Raw genomic sequence first — 21,360 nt, forward strand, 5'->3', positions numbered from 1 at the left:
CCCCCCAAAAACCTAAACCCCCCTCCCCCACCCCCCAAAAACCTAAACCCCCCCCCCCCCCAAGCTAAAATGCTAAAAACTAAACCCCCCAAAAAACCTAAAAAAATCTAAAAAAAATCAAAAAAAAATCTAATTTTTTTTAAATATTTTTTATGCTCAAATCGCTACTTTTAGTGGCAAAAAAAAAATTTTTTAATTTTTTTTTTTTTGCTTCGAAAAGTAGCGATTTTTATATAAAAAATATTAAAAAAAAAATTGTGTGATTTTTAGCTATTTTTAGGCATTTTTGGTTGTGTTCACATTGGTTCTCGCGGTTCTCGCAATAAGAGGTGGTTCTCGCATGATCTTCCCCCTATGTGTATGGGGTGGGGTTCATGCGAGAACCACCCTTATTGCGAGAACCGCGAGAACCAATGTGAACAGGGGGCAATTTTGTAAATACCAAACAATTTTAAGAAACCCGCTTACCTGCTTCCCTTTTACTATCGGACTTCAAACAAAAATTAAACTACATTTAATACAAACTTTCATGTCCAATCTCCAAACTCTGATTACATCCAAATATCTGAACATTTCTCAACCTGAATCTATCAAGAATTTGTCGATTACAGTCGATTTCATCATCGTCCCGAATACATCATCACTTCACCATCATCAGTTCACCATATTGAAGCACCTGGATTGAGATTTTATCTCAGATTTGAGATTTTACCAACAGATATTTCATATTTCGTCATATAATTGAGGTTAGTTCCCCAAATTCGTACAAAATTAGTCGTATAATTTATATTAGGAACATAATAATTAAGGCAACATTGTGGATTTTTAATCCGTTCGTAATTAGGGCAACGTTCCAACGTGATTATAAGAATAGATGGTTCAATTAGTGTGTCACTATGACGGTATCGCCGGGAATCAATTATCGTCGGTATTAGGTGTACATATGTATAGTTATGCACATGTGCATATCTTACCATAATAGATTTGTTAATGATTAATGTTCTATATGGTTAGTGATAATACGAATTTTGATTTGGTACAGGTTAAGGTTTATTATTGAAGCAAGCTTACGAATTTTGATTTGGTACCAGTTAAGGTTTATTATTGAAGCAAGCTTGCTAGTTAAGGTTTATTATTGAAGCAAGCTTGCTGATAAGGTGAGTCATGTTAATGCACATGTGCATAGTTATGCACATATGTATGGTTTGCTAGATTAAGTTAATAATGGTATGCATATGGATGCAAATGTGCATAGTTATGTACATCTGCATACTTTGACAGAATGGGTTATTAAGGTCATTCATGCTAACGTACATGTGCATAATTATGCACTATGCACATGCGCATAATTTGCTAGAATATATTAATAAGGTCGTTTATGTTGATGCATATGTGCATATTGTATATGGTGATGATAAAGTTAATGTTAATGCACATATTCATTGATAAGTTATGTTTATTTCTTTTTTTGAACCCAATGGATGAAATGTTAATTAAAATGTCGGATGGAATGGAATATGATTACACGACAGTTAAACAAAAAGGTAAAAAAGGTTGGTTAATGTTTGATGATCCAGATGGGAGTTTATGCACATGTGCATCCCTTTATTAAATTCATGTTAAATGATATCATTTATGTAAACACATTACATATATCGTGCAGGTGCGCAAGAAGAAATAAACACAAAAAAAAGGCAGGCAATTAAGCGAACTCGTGATGAGACCTCAAAAAAAGGAGGTTACGCGATGAAACACAAAAAAAGGAGGTGACGGAGTGCGTGCGGTAAAGAACAAGAAGTTGGCAAGATCAACGGTAACGGCAACGGTTGATACTGATGACCATATGGTTGTATTCAGATTCAACATAAGGTATCTAATATAGCATGCCATTAGGTGTAGAATGTACAATAGTTGTAATTGTTCCTGTAGTGTAGAATGTACAACACTTGTAATTGTTCATGTATACATAAAAAGTAAAACATATAACAATCTAATTAATAAGGTATATGGCGTATTTACGCACGTGTTCAACATTTATTCGGTGATGATTACGGGGCGTTGGTAATGTGATGCACATGTGCGTAACATTATGTACTGATGGTTAACAGTTTATTTGTGATGATAATGGATTGGCATCAACATAATGCACATGTGCATGATTATGTAATATATGAAAATAAAAGTAATGAATGTAAAAAATAACAGTTATTTGTTTAATGTTTATTATTGATGATTATTGGATGTTAATAATGTGATGCACATGTGCATAATTATGTACTGTTGGTTAACAGTTTATTTTTTTTATGAGTACAGATGGTTGGCAACATAATGCACACAGGCGCGCAAGAAGAAATAAACACAAAAAAGGCGGGCAATTAAGCGAACTCGTGATGAAACCTCAAAAAAAGGATGTTACGTGATGAAACATAAAAAAAGGAGGTGACGAAGTGCGTGCGGTAAAGAACAAGAAATTGGCAAGATCAACGGTAACGGCGACGGTTGATACTGATGCCCATATGGTTGTATTCAGATTCAACATAGGGTATCCATTATAGCGTGCCATTAGGTGTAGAATGTACGTTAGTTGTAATTGTTCCTGTAGTGTAGAATGTACAACACTTGTAATTGTTCATGTATACATAAAAATTAAAACATACAATATTCTAATTAATAAGGTATATGGCGTGTTTACGCACTTGTTCAACATTTATTCGGTGATGATTACGGGGCATTGGTAATGTGATGCACATGTGCATAACATTATGTACTGATGGTTAACAGTTTTGTGATGGTTGGCAACATAATGCACATGTGCAGGAAGATGGTTGGTAACATAATGCACATGTGCAGGAATACATGATGTATGAAAATATAAGTAACTTATGTAATAAACCAATTGTTTGTTTAATGTTTAATGATAAAAAAGGGTTAATAATTAAACATGGATTATGGTGTATTGGCAAAATAATGCACATGTGCATTATTATGGTATGATTGTAAATAATTTTGATTTAATTGATGAGAGAATAATGAAGCATGTAAGAGTAAACTATGAAAAAACACTTTAAGGATATAAAAATGAATCATGCGAGTGTAAACTTCGAAACACATATAAATGTATAATGTCTTTAATCTCAAAACGTATGAATTGCAACTCTTGTTGATCTAAATTTGTAGATGTTACTTATATAAAATTATTCATAACATTTAGCAAGGTGCTACACCACAATTACATCCACCAACAGAAGGAAAACTCATACAGCAAAAAACAAATAGAATACTATACTGGAAATACATCAAAATTGTTCCAGGCCGCCCAAGTTAAACTCACCTCCTTCGATCTATTTTTTACCCATAACTAACTCATGTTCTTGATCTCCTCAACTACCTTATGCACCGACAATTGACTTTGATTAAAAACCATCTTGTTCCACATTCGCCAAACGCTCCAGAGGTAGATAAGGGACACCGCATAAATCGTCTTTTTCTTTTTTGCAGACCTTTGGACAATATTATGATATTCCAGCAAATCTTTGAGACTGAAAATAAATGCAGCCAAGCCTTTGCACCATTGAGTAATTACGGACCAAACTGTTTGAGCGAACTGACATGAAACGAAAATATCTTCGCATGTTTCTGGGGAATCGCTGCAGAAAACGTAGCAGTTTGACTGTGTTTGGATGACTCATGCGTTAAGTGCCACTTTCGTTGGGAGTCTCTCGACTAAGACTATCCACCCGACCAAACCAACTTTTTAAGGTGTCCAATTATTCCAAACAAATACCTGCTTGGGAACCTCTTTATTATATGTTTGTAGCCTAGACTTCAAACTCCGAACAGACAAGTCTCCCGACGTGCTTAAACCCCAAACTCATAAATCTTTTCAAGTCTCTCCCAGTAGTCATTTCCATTAATTACAAGCAGGCCTAATTGATCTGGTCCATCACAAGGAAAGCGATAGCATCACAAATTTATTGGGACAATGTAATATCATGAAAATTTGGAGGAGACCTGTCAAAATTAAAGGTAAATCAAGCAAGAATATTGAAATTTTAATTTGTCAGGAAACAATTGGTCAGCCTGGATATGGAGCTATAGATACCAAGGTGATCAACTCACCTGTTAACAAAAGAAGACAAATTGGATCACAAGAACAATATGGCCAGAGTAAGTATTAGAAAGTGGCACAAAAAATGGAAGAAGATGGTAGCTTATCCTCTCAAACAGAAGCCATATGACAGTTGCAGAAACAAAAAATGGAAGAAGATGCAATAGCTGTATCAACTGAGCATGTCGCTTATGGACACACAAATCCTCTCTAACGGTTTTAACATTGAAAGTCGACTTATTTTTCCGAGTGCCAACCCCACCCATATTGACCCGTCTTCATTCTGGTGTCTCTCAGCAGCGCCAAAAGCTACATAAACTCCACTCATGCCTCCCCGGTTGTCGGATTGTTATTCCATTACCAATCCCACACAGTCACCTCCCCTATTTTTTGTAGTTGTCCGCCACCCAAGCCCATTTGTTTGCTGCCATCCTGTACATAATTGGATAGTCATCCATAAGGCACTTGTTCAGAAACTATAGATCCACGACATATAGTCTAATTTTCAACATAATGCACAGTGCATATAATTTAATACAATATCATTTACAATCAACATAATAACATAATGCACATGTGCATTTAATTTAATACAACATCATTTACAGTAAGTATAATGCACATGTGCATATCGTTTAATATAATATCATTTACAAAGTATATACATCATTTACAGTCAACATAATACCTTTAGTCACAAATCGAGTAAATTGCAACTCTTGATGTTCTGTATTTGTAGGTGCTGTACTAGTCGAATTAGTGTCAAAAGATAATGAACGATCAGATACATTGATTATAAGACAACAATGTCTGATGTAAACATAGATTCGAGAATCTGAATTTCAAAGACATCAAGGGTATGTTGACTTACAACAGTTTTAGACATAATTCTGTGATTATCAACGGGATTGACAGCAAATGGACCACCAAAGTCGGCATCAGAGATGTTGTATGAGGATGATATTCAGACAATGTATGAGGAGGATCATCAGATATACAAGGATCTACAGGTGATGAATCAGGAGACGCCATATGTCACCATAAACACCGTGCCAACTCCAACACGAGATGAGTCAGACGAAGCCATATGTAGCCGTAATCAATATCCCTAACACCGTAATCAATATCCCCAGTGAATCCGCCATAAAATACGGATGTCGCCGCCATGAAATTGGAGAGCTCAGTCGCCGTCATAGATCGCCGTCGTCGATTATGCAAGATCTCCAATGAAACCCTAGTTTGTAAAAGACGGTAGTGAACAAGGGGGCTGGAAATAACTGGAAATAACAGGAGAGCGTGTTTTTTAATTATATGTCACTTAATTACAACTTTGCCATGTGTTCATACTGGTTCTCGCGGTTCTCGCAATAAAGGGTGGTTCCTAACGGATCCTTATCCTATGTGTATGTATATGTATACTAATTAAAACTTATAATTCGAGCTGAACCGAACCGAATCGAGCAGAGCGGCTCGTTTACAACCGAGCCTCAAATCAAACGAGCATTTTCCGAGCAATTTCCAAGCGAGCGGCTTGGACGGCCCTAGTCAAAGGTTGGAAAATCAATTAAAACTAGGCACAGCACCACTCACGTAAAGATTTGTATTTCCATTTTTAGCCTACATACAACCGGGAAAAACTTGGAATACAAAAACAAAATTGTATATCTATTTTATATCCATTGGTAATTTTGAGAACCAATTACTAGAGAGCACGCGACCAGACGACCTCGCTATCAAGTAATACCCTGCTAACCAGTTGAGCAATTAACCAATACCTGCCAACCAATTGAGTAAGAACTCTGCTAGAAAGAATGCACCACTCCCTTGAAGCATAGTTAATGGCGAATAGCGACAAATGTATCTATGTGCTCTATAACGAATAGCCATAAATGGCCGACGCTAGTTTATAAATAGCGACACACTAAAAAAAGAAATTTATATGTATGATATATATGCTATTTTACATGTATATTTAACCAAAAAAAACCTAAAATCCAACTATTTTATAGCAATACTTAATCGCTCTTTATATTTTTTAAAATAAAATAATAAAATAAAAAATTGAAATCCCGGTATTTATGGTTAATACACTGTAGCGACCTTCGACTTATACGCTACGTTATTTGCTATAGCAACTACTATTAACAACCATGCCTTGAAGGTTTGTTAACCAGCATTTCGTACAAAGAAATAACCAAGATCAAATAAGAAGTTATCTTCAGGTATAACTAAACAATCAGGCCACAAAATTTTAAATACAAATCTTACAAGCCCTTAATCTAAATAACGATAAAACTTTGTGAAATAGGGTCTCAACGGTATATGATCAAAACAGTTGTACCTGTATATCGAACACAAAACAAAAGGTCAAGTATTTCATAGCTCTTACCACAGTAGTGCTTATACTTCACAGTTCACATACATAAGTTAGAAGTCCAAAAAAGGAAAAATGATCAAGGTTTTGTAGCATCGGCTGGCTTCAACTGTCCGGGCTGTTGACCATCTGATGTGTCAGGTGGGCCCGTAAGTTGACCATCTGAAGACTTGGCAAGTTCAACCGGTACACATGGCCGCCAAATGGTTTCACTGCCAACATCCATCAGAGCAATCCCTTTTGTAGTCAAATCTTTCCTGATTTGATCACCTAATGTGAAATCTTTGTTCTTTCTAGCTAATGCCCGCTCTTCTATACGTTGCTGTATATCTTCTTCAGTTAATTCTGCTCTTTTTAGTGCTTTGTCGTTTAGTTGCTTCAATACCTGCACCAGACAATAAACACAAACTTTCAAAATCACTCTTTTTGATATATATGTACACCCACATACATATATACAGAAAAATGTTCAATAAAGAACTAGTTTTATGACACTTAGCGAACGAGATTTTCTATTCATGTTCGTTCATTAAGAAAATATAAATGTGTTTGTGTTCGTTCGTTAAGGAAATTATGCGTTCACAAACTGTTAATGAACACTTACCGAACGAGATTTTTTGTTCGTGTTCGTTCATTAAGAAAATGAATGTGTTCGTGTTCGTTTGTTAAGGAAATTATGCGTTCACAAACTGTTCATGAACACTTACCGAACGAGGTTTTCTGTTCGTTTTCGTTCATTAAGAAAATGAATGTGTTCGTGTTCGTGTTTGTTCATTAAGTTTAAGTACCAAATGTAAATGAGCACACACAACATAAATGAGCACACACGAACATTCATAAACACAAGCAAACGCAACACAAAAGAACATTTATTAAAATTAGAATAAAATCCGTATCTTTCATCACAAATATTATGTAGATCCACCCATAGTATACTAACCTAATATTTATTAAATATTAAATAATTTAAATAAAATGCAACACGCTAATATTTATTAGTGGGGATTTTGAAGTATTTGAATATAAAATATAAAAATTAAAACCCCAATGAACTATCGAACCCAAACGAACACGTTACAAAACGTTTACGAACATAAACGAACGAATGTGTTCATTTAACCACACGAACTGTTCACTGAACGTTCAGTTCATTTGCAGCCCTACATATACTAAAGGGGGCAGTTTATGAAGCATTGAAGCTAACCTCAGAATAAGTTGAACTGGAAAGTAGCCCTAACACATCCAAAACGCCTCTCACTTCTTTCTCCAACTGAATAAGAGACTCAATGTTCGATAACTTCTGTGGTTTTTGAAGCTTCTTCTGCAAATCAGTATATATAATCGAAAATTGAAACAGATGTCAGCAGCAGGAAAGTGTACAGAAAGTAAAGTCAACCTGTTTCTCTGAACGAGTAAATTCAGGTTATCTTACTTTAACTATCAAAAAACTAGTTAAAGTAAGAACCCGCGAACCCGTTTATCTAAACGGGTCAGGTTCGGGTCAACCCAGTCAGGTTGACGAGTTGACCCGTTTAACCCATTTTTATTATATCATTTATGTCATAAATAATATTGGGACCGGTGTGTACTTTACGCCATAATTATAACTTAAAAAGAGAAACTGACATAAGATTTTATTATTTAACTGTAATTTTGTTATATATATTTGTGTTTTTTGTAGTAATTTTAATTTTAATATATTAATTTGCGGAAAAAAAATAAAAAATAAAAAATAAATCGTGTTGAACGGGTCATGTTCGAGTCAACGCGCGAATATTCGGATCGTGTTCGGGTTCGGGTTCATATGTATGACACGATTTTTGGGTTCGGGATCGTCTAAAATTTTCAGGTTCGGGTCGAGTTGAACCCGCCAACCCACGAACACGACCTGTTTAACACCCCTAATTACCCATGCTGCCTATTTTGCCATCTTTACGAAAGTGAGATTTTGGTGCAATTCAACGTTCTGACCTTGAGCATGCCCAAGATTTTGTTCATCAATCTTAAAGCTTCTTGAAGAGCAGCATTCAGAATAGTAGGGGTGTGTAAATCATCAGACAGTTTTTCTTCAAAGTGATTTCTCAGATTCTTGACACATTTTTTAGCATCGTCAGTAGCAGAATACTTCTTCCCACTAGTTTTGATTTCTTCTTGAAATTGTGAGATAGCACCGTCACAATCTTCCAAGGTCTACCAACCAAAAACATGTCAACACACAAAATATCTATATGATTAAAAGAGTAAAATGTCATTTTCGTCCCTGAGGTTTGACCAGTTTTGCGACTTTCGGCCAAAAGTTTGTTTTTCGCATTTGGATGCCATTTTCATCAAGCTTGTTAACTCCATTCCATTTTTCTTCGTTAAGTCAGGGGTATTTTCGTCTTTTTTGTTAGCTTGAAGGGCAATTCGGTCTTTTGAATACGTGTACAATATGCTAAATGCTTGTACATAAAGTGAAAAAGACCAAATTGCCCTTAACAAAAAAGACGAAAATGCCCCCGACTTAACGGTGAAAAATGGATGGAGTTAACGAGCCGGATGAAAAGGGCAAGATTCTAAACCTTTTGGATCCAGATGCAAAAAACAAACCTTTGGACGAAAGTCACAAAACTGGCCAAACCTAAGGGACGAAAATGGCATTTTACTCTGGTTAAAACTATCAATTATATGTACCTGATAAATGTAATAAACAGCCTCTGAAGAGATCTCAATCTGGGCAATTGAGTAATTAACCGGCGATCGATAATGTGTGCCCATTAAAAAGTGCCTCAAGGCGAGAGGGTGATACAGTTTTGTGACCTCACGGATAGTAAAAAAGTTTCCAACAGACTTGGACATTTTTTCGTCATTTGCAGTTACGAAACCGTTATGCATCCAGTAGTTTATATTGGCATTTGGGCAGGCGGCACAACTCTGAGCAATTTCGTTTTCATGATGTGGAAATATTAAATCCATTCCGCCACCATGAATATCGAAAGTTTCGGTTAAATAAGTTACGCTCATTGCACTGCACTCAATGTGCCATCCTGGCCTTCCTGGGCCCCATGGGCTGTCCCAACTTATCTCCCCTGGTTTAGCAGCCTGAAAAGAAACGCATATATGTATGTAAAAGACAAACAGTAGATTTTTATTGTTACAATATATCATATTTAGCGCTTTATTCATAAAACTAATAATTTGATCTGCCGCGCGTTGCGGCGGCATCGAATCCTAAAATGACTCAAACTCACACCGTCAAATATTTGACCCGACTCGTTTTCAAACAAAATTTATGTCAAAACGTAGACCAACTGAAAACGCATATGAAAACAAGCACGAAAACGTATTACATTTGACCCGACTCATCACCAAGAAAATTTACATCGAAACGTAAACCAACTTGGATTTATAACGAAACTTATCTATATATAAGCACGTAAGAAAATAGTGTTTTTACGTTAAAGAAGGGTACCACGCGTTGCGGCAGAGTAGAAACGTAAAGCAACTAGAATTTATACTGCATAGTGAAAACATATTATATTTGACCCGATTCGTTTCCGAACAAAACGTGGACCAACAAAAAACGTACATAAAAATAAGCACAAAAACGTATTATATTTGACCCACGTACATAAAAATAAGCACGCAAAATTCGAGGGGGTCAAAATGACATTTTACAAAGTTTTTAGAAAGTTGAGGGGGTGTAACTGGCAATGCTAAAAGTTGAAGGGTTAAATACACAAAAATAAAAAAAAAACAAAACAAAACATGAGTTGGATGGCATTGTTGTAAATTTGGCAAAGAAAAACAATAAAATAATAGGTTGTGTCTTAGGTACTATTCCTAAAACACCCTCTTTTGTTATATATTAACAGTAACAGTATTCAACAGAAAGATTGTTTTGTGGGTCAACTCAACAAGCCTAACACGTCCATTTTGCAACTTTAATATTTCAGGAAAAAAAAAGTTATAACAAATGCACACCTTCCACAAGGCAAAATCAGCAGGATTTCTTTTTCTTGAATCAATAGCAATCCGTTCACCTGCTCTATTGTCTTCAAGCTTTCTTCCTGATAACCGTCCATAATTGGGAAAATTATCAACAGAAAAATAGACATCACCATCAACAGCATAAGCACAATTGTTGTCGATAATCTGCACATAACAAACAAAAATAGGGTAAAATACTAAAATGTCATATAATCCAAGAAAAATGATGAAAAATAAAAATACGGTACCTTTTGAATCATATCCCTTATTTGATCCATATGATCTGAAACACGTGGTTGTTCATTAGGTGGCAGACAATGCAGATCAGCCATATCAGTCAGATACTCCTGGCAAAACCGACTGCTTAAAGATAACGCGTCCTCCCCAAGCTCGTTGGCTCTTTTGATAATCTGCATGTGAAAAATTTCTAATCGTATGAAATATATATCACGTTAGAAGTGGAGCAAGTCTACCTAAAATATGTAACATGTTCATAGTACTTGGTACATCATTCTTCTTTTGTTGTGATGGTTGATATCAAAATATAATCAGTACCAAGAAACAAAAAGTACTTTTCCTAACTCCAAAAAATAAATTACAAAAGTGCGCATACTTCCAAGAAACATCTATAAAATGCTGTTCACTATCACTTTTGACTGTTTTAGAAATCTAAAAAACACTTAATGTTATGGATTTGATATGATTTAACATTCTATATGTACCACTTACTACAAACTGTATATAAGTGATAAGTATTAAAAAACTATATTTATTACTATAATATTAAAAATACTGTTGAAAAGCTTGGAAAATTAATATAAGGATAAGATTATAATATCAAAATAATAAAAGTATTAAAAAACTATATGTATTACTATAATATTAAAAATACTGTTCAAAAGCTTGGAAAATTAATATAAGGATAATGTACCCTAAAGTACTAATATGATCTCCCAAGTCCCAAATAATCTGTTCTTAAGAGTTATCACAATAAAATGCTCAAATTCATATATACTCTTGTCTTCTTCATTAAAAACACTAAACTGCATTAGAATAATATGTAGGACAAAAAAATGCAACGACATCTAATCAATGGCCTTTGAAGCTTTTTACAGATTTTATTTAGGGCATCCAAATCACCATTAATTACAAGTGAAGTAGTGAACCTCTGAAATAACAACTACACATATCAGCTAATTCATTCCTTACTAATTATATCCATTATGTTTCAGATATAACTACTCTTCGTGTTGACTTTATAAACAAAATACCAATAGAGTATAGACCACCAACCACAGTTGTAAAAATCCCGACTAGGCGTCGCGTAATCCCAGATTAATCGCCGATTTGTCTCGATTAATTTCCGATTTAATTACAACTAATCCCGATTAATTGCTAGTCCCCACCTCACCGGCCGACTAGCGACTAGTAGCGATTTCTACAACCATGCCACCAACGCGTTGCAACTAAATGCTTATCCAATAGCTAATCAGCGTGTCGATAAATGTTAAGAGCATGTCAAGCTAGAAAAGAAATTCAAGACGGGAGTGCAATAATACCCAAAAACAGTACAATGATATGAAGTGGGACAGAGTAAAATATAAACAAAGAGCGTGTCCAAAATCTAATGCATTCCTCAAAACGAAACATAGGATTTCTTATTCCATAATCGACTCATTCATCTTTGTTTTTGGTACAAATGTGAACTCCATGACATATGTAAATTGTAAACTACTAAACTGTGAACCTAGTACTCCCAAAAAATTCAATCATGTATCAACATCAAGTCAACCAAATACTCCCAAAAAATTCAATAATGCTAATTCATCGATCATATATCAGAAAGAGCACACGGGTGCTGAAAAAATATGTTCAATAATCAAACATCAATAATGCAAACAAAACATAAGTCTGAGAAAAACTCATCATAACAATCCGGAGTACAAGAAAGAACGTAAGCTTTGAGACTCATACCTTATCATCGACATCAGTGAAATTCCGCACATATTTAACTTCATAGCCCAAATGTTTCAAATACCTTCAAGATGTATACCACATGTTGGTTGGTTAGAGTATACAAACTAAACTGCAATACTGCATGGATAAAAACATTTAGTATTGAACATTTTGGCCAGCTTCAAACTGAGACAAGAAAAAATCCGTTCAAATGTTAAACCAAAGAAGCACTATTTTCACTGACATTGCAAATTTTTTCACTCAATTGCATAAATCCGGCTACAACTTGCAATCAGATCGCCAAATTCAACTTATAGTTAAATTACACACTCAATCAAGTGTTAAATTTAACCAAAAAATCTCCAATTACAATATCATCACTGTTTTCACTTTTCACTCAATTACATAAATCCAACTACAAGTTACTTGCAATCAAATCGTCATATCCAACTACAAGTTACTTGCAATCAAATCGTCATATCCAACTACAAGTTACTTGCAATCAAATCGTCATACTTGAATTAAACAAAAATAGCTCCAATTTCAGTATCATTACAACTTTTTTCACTCAATTGCATAAATCCGATTACAACTTGCAAACAGATTCATCATACTCAAATTATAGCATAATTACACGCAATCTAACGTTAAACCATAGTTATCAAAGGCGTGAGGAGCACTCAAGGCGCTTAGGCAGCGCTTAGGACCAAGGCAAAAGGCGCAAAAAAGGGTGGCCCTAAGAAAAAAAGGCGCCCTTGAATTAAAAAAAAAATAAAAATGTAGTATATAATGGAAAATAACACTTTCTTCAACTACCAATATATTCCAATATCACAATCTTCAACATAAAGTACTAAAATCATCCCAAATCCCAAAATGTTCATACTTGAAGACAAAAGGTTCATAAAGTAATATATAGTAAAACTTGAAAACCAGAAGTTCTTCATCAATCTTCAAAACCATGGATGTGTTATAAACTTGGATATGAAGAATTCAAACTGAGATCTGGATTTTTAGTGATATAATTGGTTGGTAATGAAAGTGTATTTTGATATAAAACATTAAACGTAATAAGAGTACAGAGTATAATTAATATAAGTATTCCTTGTCCTAATCTTAAATCAGATCACCATATTCAAATTACAATACATATCTCCTATTTACATGCTATGCCTAACCGACATATATGTATTTAATATATAATAATATATCAGTGCCAATAGATAATATGCCTATAAAGACTGCAGAATATTAGAAATTTACAAATTAAAAAAACTGCGCTAAAATTAGCTAGAAAGTAGAAGTGAACTGGATGTGCATCGCTCAAAAAATCGGCTAGGCGCCTAAAGCATGCGCTTTTGATAACTATGCGTTAAACTAAACCAAAGAAGCTCCAATTTCAACATCATAGCAATACTTTCACTCAATTGCATATATCTAACTACAACTTGCAATATAATCGTCATATTCAACTTAAAGTTAGATTACATGCTGCAATCTAGTGTTAAATTAAACCAAAAAATCTCCAGTTTCAATATCACCACACTGTTTTCATTTTTTCACTCAATTGCATATATCTAACTACAACTTGCAATGCTTTCACTAAATTGCATATATCTAACTACTACTTGCAATCAAATCATCATATTCAACTTATAGTTAAAATACATACTCAATCGAGTGTTAAATCAAACGAAAAAAAAAACCTCGAATTTCAATATTATCGCATTGATTTCTCCTTGGTTTAAAAAAGCAGGAAGCGCACAAAAGCGATGAGGCCTAAAACCGATTTTTAAAAAGCGGTGAGCTTTTCGTACGCGAAGCGCAAAGTGATTATATAGTTTATTTTATATATCCCATAAGTGTTTAGCATCCAATACCTATGATTTAGCTATAATTAAGCTTTATATATGTTTTACAATGAAAAAAACATAAGTGTACAGCATAAAAAGCCTGTTGTACAACACTCAGAAGCATAGAAACACCCCATGTACAAAACGTGCACGCCTCAGCTGCGCCTTATGTCGATTTTTACCATAAAAAGCGCGCCTCAGCTGCGCTTCTTGTACACCCTGCGCCTTATGTCACACAAGGCGATCTACTTTGGGCCTAGGTGCGCTTCGTGCTTAATCGCGCTTAAGGCGCACTTTTTTAAACCAAGGATTTCTCTCAACTGCATGCAATCAGATCTTCATATTCAACTTATAAATACATTACACACTCAATCTAGTATCAAATCAAATGAAGAAACCTCAAATTTCAATATCATCACAACTTTTTCACTCAATTGCACAAATCCGAAACTACAACTTGCAATCAAATCATTAATATTCAACTTATTCTCACATGACACGCTTAAATCTAATGTTCAATCTGAAAACACAAACCGTTAATCAATCGCGTAAACCTTACGCACATTACATCCACTAGTCCAAAACAAGATATCAGAAACAGAAAGGAAAGAATCGTATACCGAAAGAGGACATCAAAGGCGACGTAAGCACGAGCGTGACCGATATGACTGAAGTCATAAGATGTAACGCCACAGACGTACATGGAGACTTTGCCTGGAACAATTGGCTTGAATTTCTCCTTCTGTTTGGTCATGGAGTTGTATATCTGGAACTCGAACTCGTGTTTTTCCGCCATTGATGCGTTTCGAGATCGATTTGGTAGATGAAACCCTAGCGGCGGGAGAAGCTTTCTGTATCGGCTGTTGCAAAACTGAAAACCCCCAAATCTAAAATCTAAAAAAGTTTATATACGAAATTTAATAAGTTTTATGCCTCGTGTTTATATGGTTTTATTAGGTGACACGGGGTGGGAACGTTATGATCCGTGATACATTTCTATCACTCGTGGAACACCGCCGCCGGCACTTCCATAACGAGTGATAGAGTATCACTCGTTATATATATAACGCGTTGAAAAACTTTGGTGATGAATGTGTATCTTGTACATTGTGCATTAATACTTGTACATTGGAATCTCATCACTAGTGATACCACCCCCCTACATTTCTATCACTAGTGATAGAATATTGGGTGCTGACATGGCATGATTTGATTGGATAGTAGGAGTGATAGAAACTATCACTAGTGAACCACCCCTCCACCCCTTATAGTTAAGGGTTAGAATATAATAGAAAGAGTTAATTGCCCGGATGGTCCCTGTGGTTTGTCAGTTTTTTACGTTTAGTCCCCACCTTTTTAAAATAACATGTTTGCTCCCTATGGTTTGCTCACTTGTTACTCGGGTAGTCCCCACATTGAATGAGAGTTAACTTTTTCAGTTAAGTCCATGTAAAATGACTTAAATACCCATGTATATTATAAAACAAAACTAAAACAATAAATAAGAAATTTTATTATAGTCAAGTGGGCCCCACCTATATATAACAAAAACAAATTTCTTAAAACTAATCCTATTCCCACGTCTTCCCCTCCACCTGCAACCCCACTCCACTCCACACCCACCTCACCCCTCTCATCCATCTTCATCTCCCTGCATCGATGAAGGTATCATTGTTAAAAATTAAAAATTAACCCCTGATGAGATTCTCCTTGCATCGATGAAGGTATCATTGTTAAAAATTAAAAATTAACCCCTGATGAGATTCTTTTGGGGATAATAGTGGTAAGTGGATTTATTACAAGTTTCATTTATAGATCTAACCATTCTCGATCTTGAGGATGACCTGTAAATCGTCATCCATATTAAATCAATTTGTTTTTGGATGATATACTGAATTGTCTGTATTAGATCGGTTTTAATTCTGAAACTGATTCGATGAGTCTATATCTTGAATTTTTATTCCCACCCGTCGGTTCTAGTTTGGTCTTCTATTTTCACTTTGATTTTTTATGTTTCTTGTATCTGATTTTTTCAGGATTCAAATAATGGAATCAATTTTGATTCTGTAGCAGATCTCGTACATATCTAGCTGGTGAACTGTCAGAATCGACCAGGACCATGATGGGGTGGCGGTGGTTATGGGTGGGTAGGAGGTCGCCGGAAAAACGAAAGTGGGGCGGAAAGGTGGAGGGTTGTGGTGGTGGGTGGTCGGAAAGGGAGGAGGTTGGGTGGGAGGTCGCCGGAAAACGAAAAATGGCCGGAAAGGATGGAGGTGGGTGGGGTGACCGACGTTAAAAAATCATTTGGAGGGTAGGTCGCCGGCAATTTGGTCTTCATGTTTTATTTTTTTAATAAATTATTTGAGTTTTATTAATGTTTTAATTATTTTTTCTAATAAGTAAGGGTAATTTGGTCCTTTCACACCAACTTAACTTAACAAACTAACTCTCATCCATTGTAGGGACTACCTGAGTAACAAGTGATCAAACCATAGGGAGCAAACATGCTATTTTGAAAAGGTGGGGACTAAACGTGAAAAAATGACAAACCACAGGGACCATCCGGGCAATTGAAGTAATCTTGACCATCCATTTAGTTAATCAAGAGCTAAGATTAAATGAGGGAAATTGAAGAGAATAAAAGAGGCGCGTGGGTTTGTTTAGGTGCATTCTAGTCAATCCAAGGCAATAGTTTCTCTCTCCTCCAATTCCCCCTATTTTTTAAACGTTAATAACTCTTTCATACGATATTATTTTTTTATAAAAATTGCACCAAAAAAAACGAGAGTTTTTATCTTTAAAACGAGTATACTATTGCTATATTTTCGAAAAAAAGAGTAAATTGCCATTTTAGTCCTTGTGGTTTGGGTCATTTTGCCAGTTTAGTCCAAAGGTTTCATTTTTAACATCTGGATCCAAAAAGGTTTCATCGTTGCCATTTTGGTCCAACTGACTTAACTCCATCCATATCTGTTAAAGCTGCCAAGGGCATTTTTGTCATATATGGATGGAGTTAAGTCAGTTGGATCCATTTAGTTAATCAAGAGCTAAGATTAAATGAGGGAAATTGAAGGGAATAAAAGAGGCGCGTGGGTTTGTTTAGGTGCATTCTAGTCAATCCAAGGCAATAGTTTCTCTCTCCTCCAATTCCCCCTATTTTTTAAACGTTAATAACTCTTTCATACGATATTATTTTTTTTATAAAAATTGCACCAAAAAAAACGAGAGTTTTTATCTTTAAAACGAGTATACTATTGCTATATTTTCGAAAAAAAAAGAGTAAATTGCCATTTTAGTCCCTGTGGTTTGGGCCAGTTTGCCAGTTTAGTCCAAAGGTTTCATTTTTAACATCTGCATCCAAAAAGGTTTCATCGTTGCCATTTTGGTCCAACTGACTTAACTCCATCCATATCTGTTAAAGCTGCCAAGGGCATTTTTGTCATTTCATTTGGTCCAACTGACTTAACTCCATCCATATATGACAAAAATGCCCTTGGCAGCTTTAACAGATATGGATGGAGTTAAGTCAGTTGGACCAAAATGGCAACGATGAAACCTTTTTGGATCCAGATGTTAAAAATGAAACCTTTGGACTAAACTGGCAAAATGGCCCAAACCACAGGGACTAAAATGACAATTAACTCGAAAAAAAAATTTAAAACCCAGTTGCGTAAAACGCAATGGAAAAAACCCAGTTGCGTAAAACGCAATGGAAAAAACCCAGTTGCGTAAAACGCAATGAAAAAAAAACCTAAAATTGACATTTTTCTAAAACGCAATACACAAAAACACAAAGAAATGTCTTATTTGTAAAACGCAATGGTCAGAAAACACAAAGAAATGTCTTATTTGTAAAACGCAATAGCCTAAAAACACAAAAAAAGTGTACTTTCTAAAACGCAATGGACTGAAAACACATAAAAATGTGTTTTACACTTTTACCTAAAACGCAATGCACCAAAAACACAAAGAAATGTCTTATTTCTAAAATGCAATGGCCATAAAACACTTAAAATGTATGTTTTCTAAAACGCAATAGACTGAAAAAGCATAGAAATGTGTTTTACCTAAAACGCAATAACTAAAAACACTTCAAAAATGTGTTTATCTAAAACGCAATAGCCAAAAAACACATAAAAATGTCTTATTTCTAAAACGCAATGGCCTAAAAACACAAAAGAAAGTGTATGTAACACCTCGAAAATTCACGTCCAATAATGTGTAGACACGTGTCAAATGTGTAAACGCGTGGAAGGAATATTATAGAAGGACTAAAGTTGACAAACGTGGAAAGTATGAGAATATACATATTCCAAGTGTCAAATGTGAATAAATGTAATGTACATTAACCCTACGCGATGCTCACACCTTCAAACGAATAAATCATGGATCATACAAAGCTAAATGTGAGAGATTTCAAACTACAGGGACCAAATGTGTCAACATGTTCAACTTATACCTCTGAGTGACCTTTTGACAAACCCGGAGCTTTGTAAATATTAGTTATGCTCACTAGAATGCACTTTTAAAATTTCGTAAAGTTTCGTCAACGTATGAGAAAGTTATGATCAAATTCGTGTGCGAAGTGTTAAAGTGTTAACGTTGAAAGTTAAGGCTTTTCGGGTTAATCGGAAGTGTACGAGGACTTGGCAAAGTGGGTATAAGTCCTAAAGCCTATGTGGGTATAGTATAAGGGGTCAAAATGCGAGTTAAAAACCTAGTTACCCTTTCAATTTAACCAAAGGTAAAGTTGGAAAACAAAAGAAATCAAAAATCAGATTCTGGCAGGCCAGGCGGCCCGCTTGGGCTCCGAGGAAATAGGACGCGGGCCGCGTCCAAGGCCCAGGTGCATAAAACGGGGACAGGCCCCTGTACACGCACAGAAACGACCTCTAAACGCATTTGCAACATGCTGGGCGACCCCTAACTGTGCTAGAGCACTAGGAACATGTGTTGGATGGTTGTGGTTGATCATAGAGCTAGATGTCAACATGTTATGGTGGGTTAATTCACTATATAAGGCCACCTTATGCAACATTCATTCTCACACCTTCTCTTGCATTTGTGGATCATCTGAGGAGCTTTCAAGCAGATCACAAGCCTCCCTAATCAACCATTAAACACTAGTAAGCTTGCTAATCCCTTCTAAATTAGTTTTAGCTTAATTATTTAGCTAAAAGTCAAACCGACGTAACTACGGTTTGACTTCGTGATTAGTTAATGATAACTCAGTCTTACCTCGATTTAAAAGCACCATTAGGTAGGTAATCATATGGGTATTAAACCCTTATAAGGGCACTTACTGATTTCAAACATAACTAAGTCAATTGTCGAGTCAAACGTTGACCGAAAAAGTCAACAGTTATGTAAATTACGATTTTATGCACGATTAGCAATACGTGATGCGTGTAACCTGTTTTAAACTTAATATAACTTGGTAATAAGTGTACGGACATGTCTAAACTCGTCAGACTCGACAACTCTCAGTTTTAAACCGATTCGGAACCGAAAGTCACGAAACTATGACTTTTACGTTGACTTCAGTTCTAACCCGAGTTAGATGGAATGAGAAATGCCTTAATGCTTCATTAGGGTTGGGTTACATGATAGTATAAGCCTCTGTACTTGTTTTGTTGATTACCCAATTAATATGCATGTTTCCGTTAATCGCTCATATGTTGACCATTATGCCCTTATCACCTTAAAACGTGATTTATGAAAATGTAACAGTGTAGAAACCTTAAATACTGATATATAAACTTGTATGCAAAGTTTGACATCAGTTTGACTTGTAGATTAAGAGTTATGCTTATTATCGCAAAACTAATGCTTTATGTTAATAAAACGGCGTAATTAGCATGTAGCCTAGTTAAGCCTACTTTTTGGTATCAAACTTAATACCCACTGATGTAATATATTATTTTGGGAATTTTAAAGATTTTTAATCAATTTTAGGCTGAGCATAACTCATAGTCGCAGGCTTAATCTGGTAATTGTCGGTTTTGCCCTTACGGGCCATAAAATGAGTTTTACCTATCTAAACGACTCCAAACCTTTTGCTACTGATCACATATGATAAATAAATTATTTTAAGCCTTCAGGAAAAATAAAAATATCAGATTTTAGTATCGAACCCGGAAATGGCCTTAATCGCCTTAATTAGCGTTTTTAACGCATAGTATGTTTTAAAATCATATTGGACATACCCGGGTTGATACCTACTGATATAAGAGGAAAATTATAATATTTTAACAGTAAGCAAAGGTTGATAAACTCAGACTTCAGTTTTGAGCTTTTCGGCTTATGTGAAATTACCAAAATACCCCTACGGGGCCTAGTTTGGTTAAAAATGATAAGTTTCACATACATGCTTTAGTCTACTGATATAACATATTAAATTGAGTATGTTTACTGTTTACATCAGACCTGTAACTCAGTTAAACATCCAAACTCTTTTACAACCTCTAAAATGACCAAACTACCCCTACGGGGCATAGTTTGTGTTTAAATTCGTCTCGGGCATAATGAAAGACATCCTACTGATGTTACAACATATTTGAAGCATATTAACCTAGGAAACCTGTATATGGCTCTTACGGATACCCGTTACGCTTATTTCGCGTTCGGTTCGGTTTACGTAACAAGTTTACATAAATTGGCCGAAACGGGTCAAACCTTAACGGTTTTATCTCAAAATCCAGAATGTGAATAATAAACCCATATTAAACAAATCTTCAAACTTGTCGGGTCTGAATCACATTCTGTCCGGTCTTCGTTTAATCGTGCGTGCGAACCGTATCTTGAAACTAGCCGGTCTAAGCTTAAGCTTAATAAAAGACCCGTTAGCAATTCTAATAGATTATTGTAAACCTTCGTTCCAAATTAGGAGAACCAGTAAAAGCTACGTGCATTTTGCTTATTGTGATTAATACTTGCATCAGGTAAATACTTTTAACTTATTTTCCCTATACGGGCTTGGGTTACGGTATATAGCATACCGCTTGATCGGGTATCAAATCTCCACCGTTAAAGTGGGTAGTTGAATAATTTGATCGGCTCGTTTAAACAGTCTTGTTTACTTTACAGCCTTTGGGGGGTTA

At 35.4% G+C, this 21,360-nt stretch overlaps 1 protein-coding gene across 1 annotated transcript; it reads right to left on the bottom strand.

The window, feature by feature from the left end:
• Nucleotides 1–6,311: 6,311 nt before the first annotated feature.
• LOC110925686 (cysteine--tRNA ligase 2, cytoplasmic) lies at nt 6,312–15,167 on the bottom strand. Its single transcript, XM_022169568.2, has 8 exons — nt 14,881–15,167; nt 12,426–12,489; nt 10,700–10,861; nt 10,446–10,616; nt 9,156–9,563; nt 8,454–8,672; nt 7,687–7,803; nt 6,312–6,867 (listed from the first exon to the last, which is right to left on the bottom strand). Exons 1-8 carry the CDS (start codon nt 15,054–15,056, stop codon nt 6,562–6,564), a joined length of 1,623 nt encoding a protein of 540 aa, XP_022025260.1. The 5' UTR covers nt 15,057–15,167; the 3' UTR covers nt 6,312–6,561.
• Nucleotides 15,168–21,360: the final 6,193 nt, after the last annotated feature.

This window comes from Helianthus annuus, chromosome 17 (genome assembly GCF_002127325.2).
Source record: "Helianthus annuus cultivar XRQ/B chromosome 17, HanXRQr2.0-SUNRISE, whole genome shotgun sequence".
NCBI lineage: Eukaryota > Viridiplantae > Streptophyta > Magnoliopsida > Asterales > Asteraceae > Helianthus > Helianthus annuus.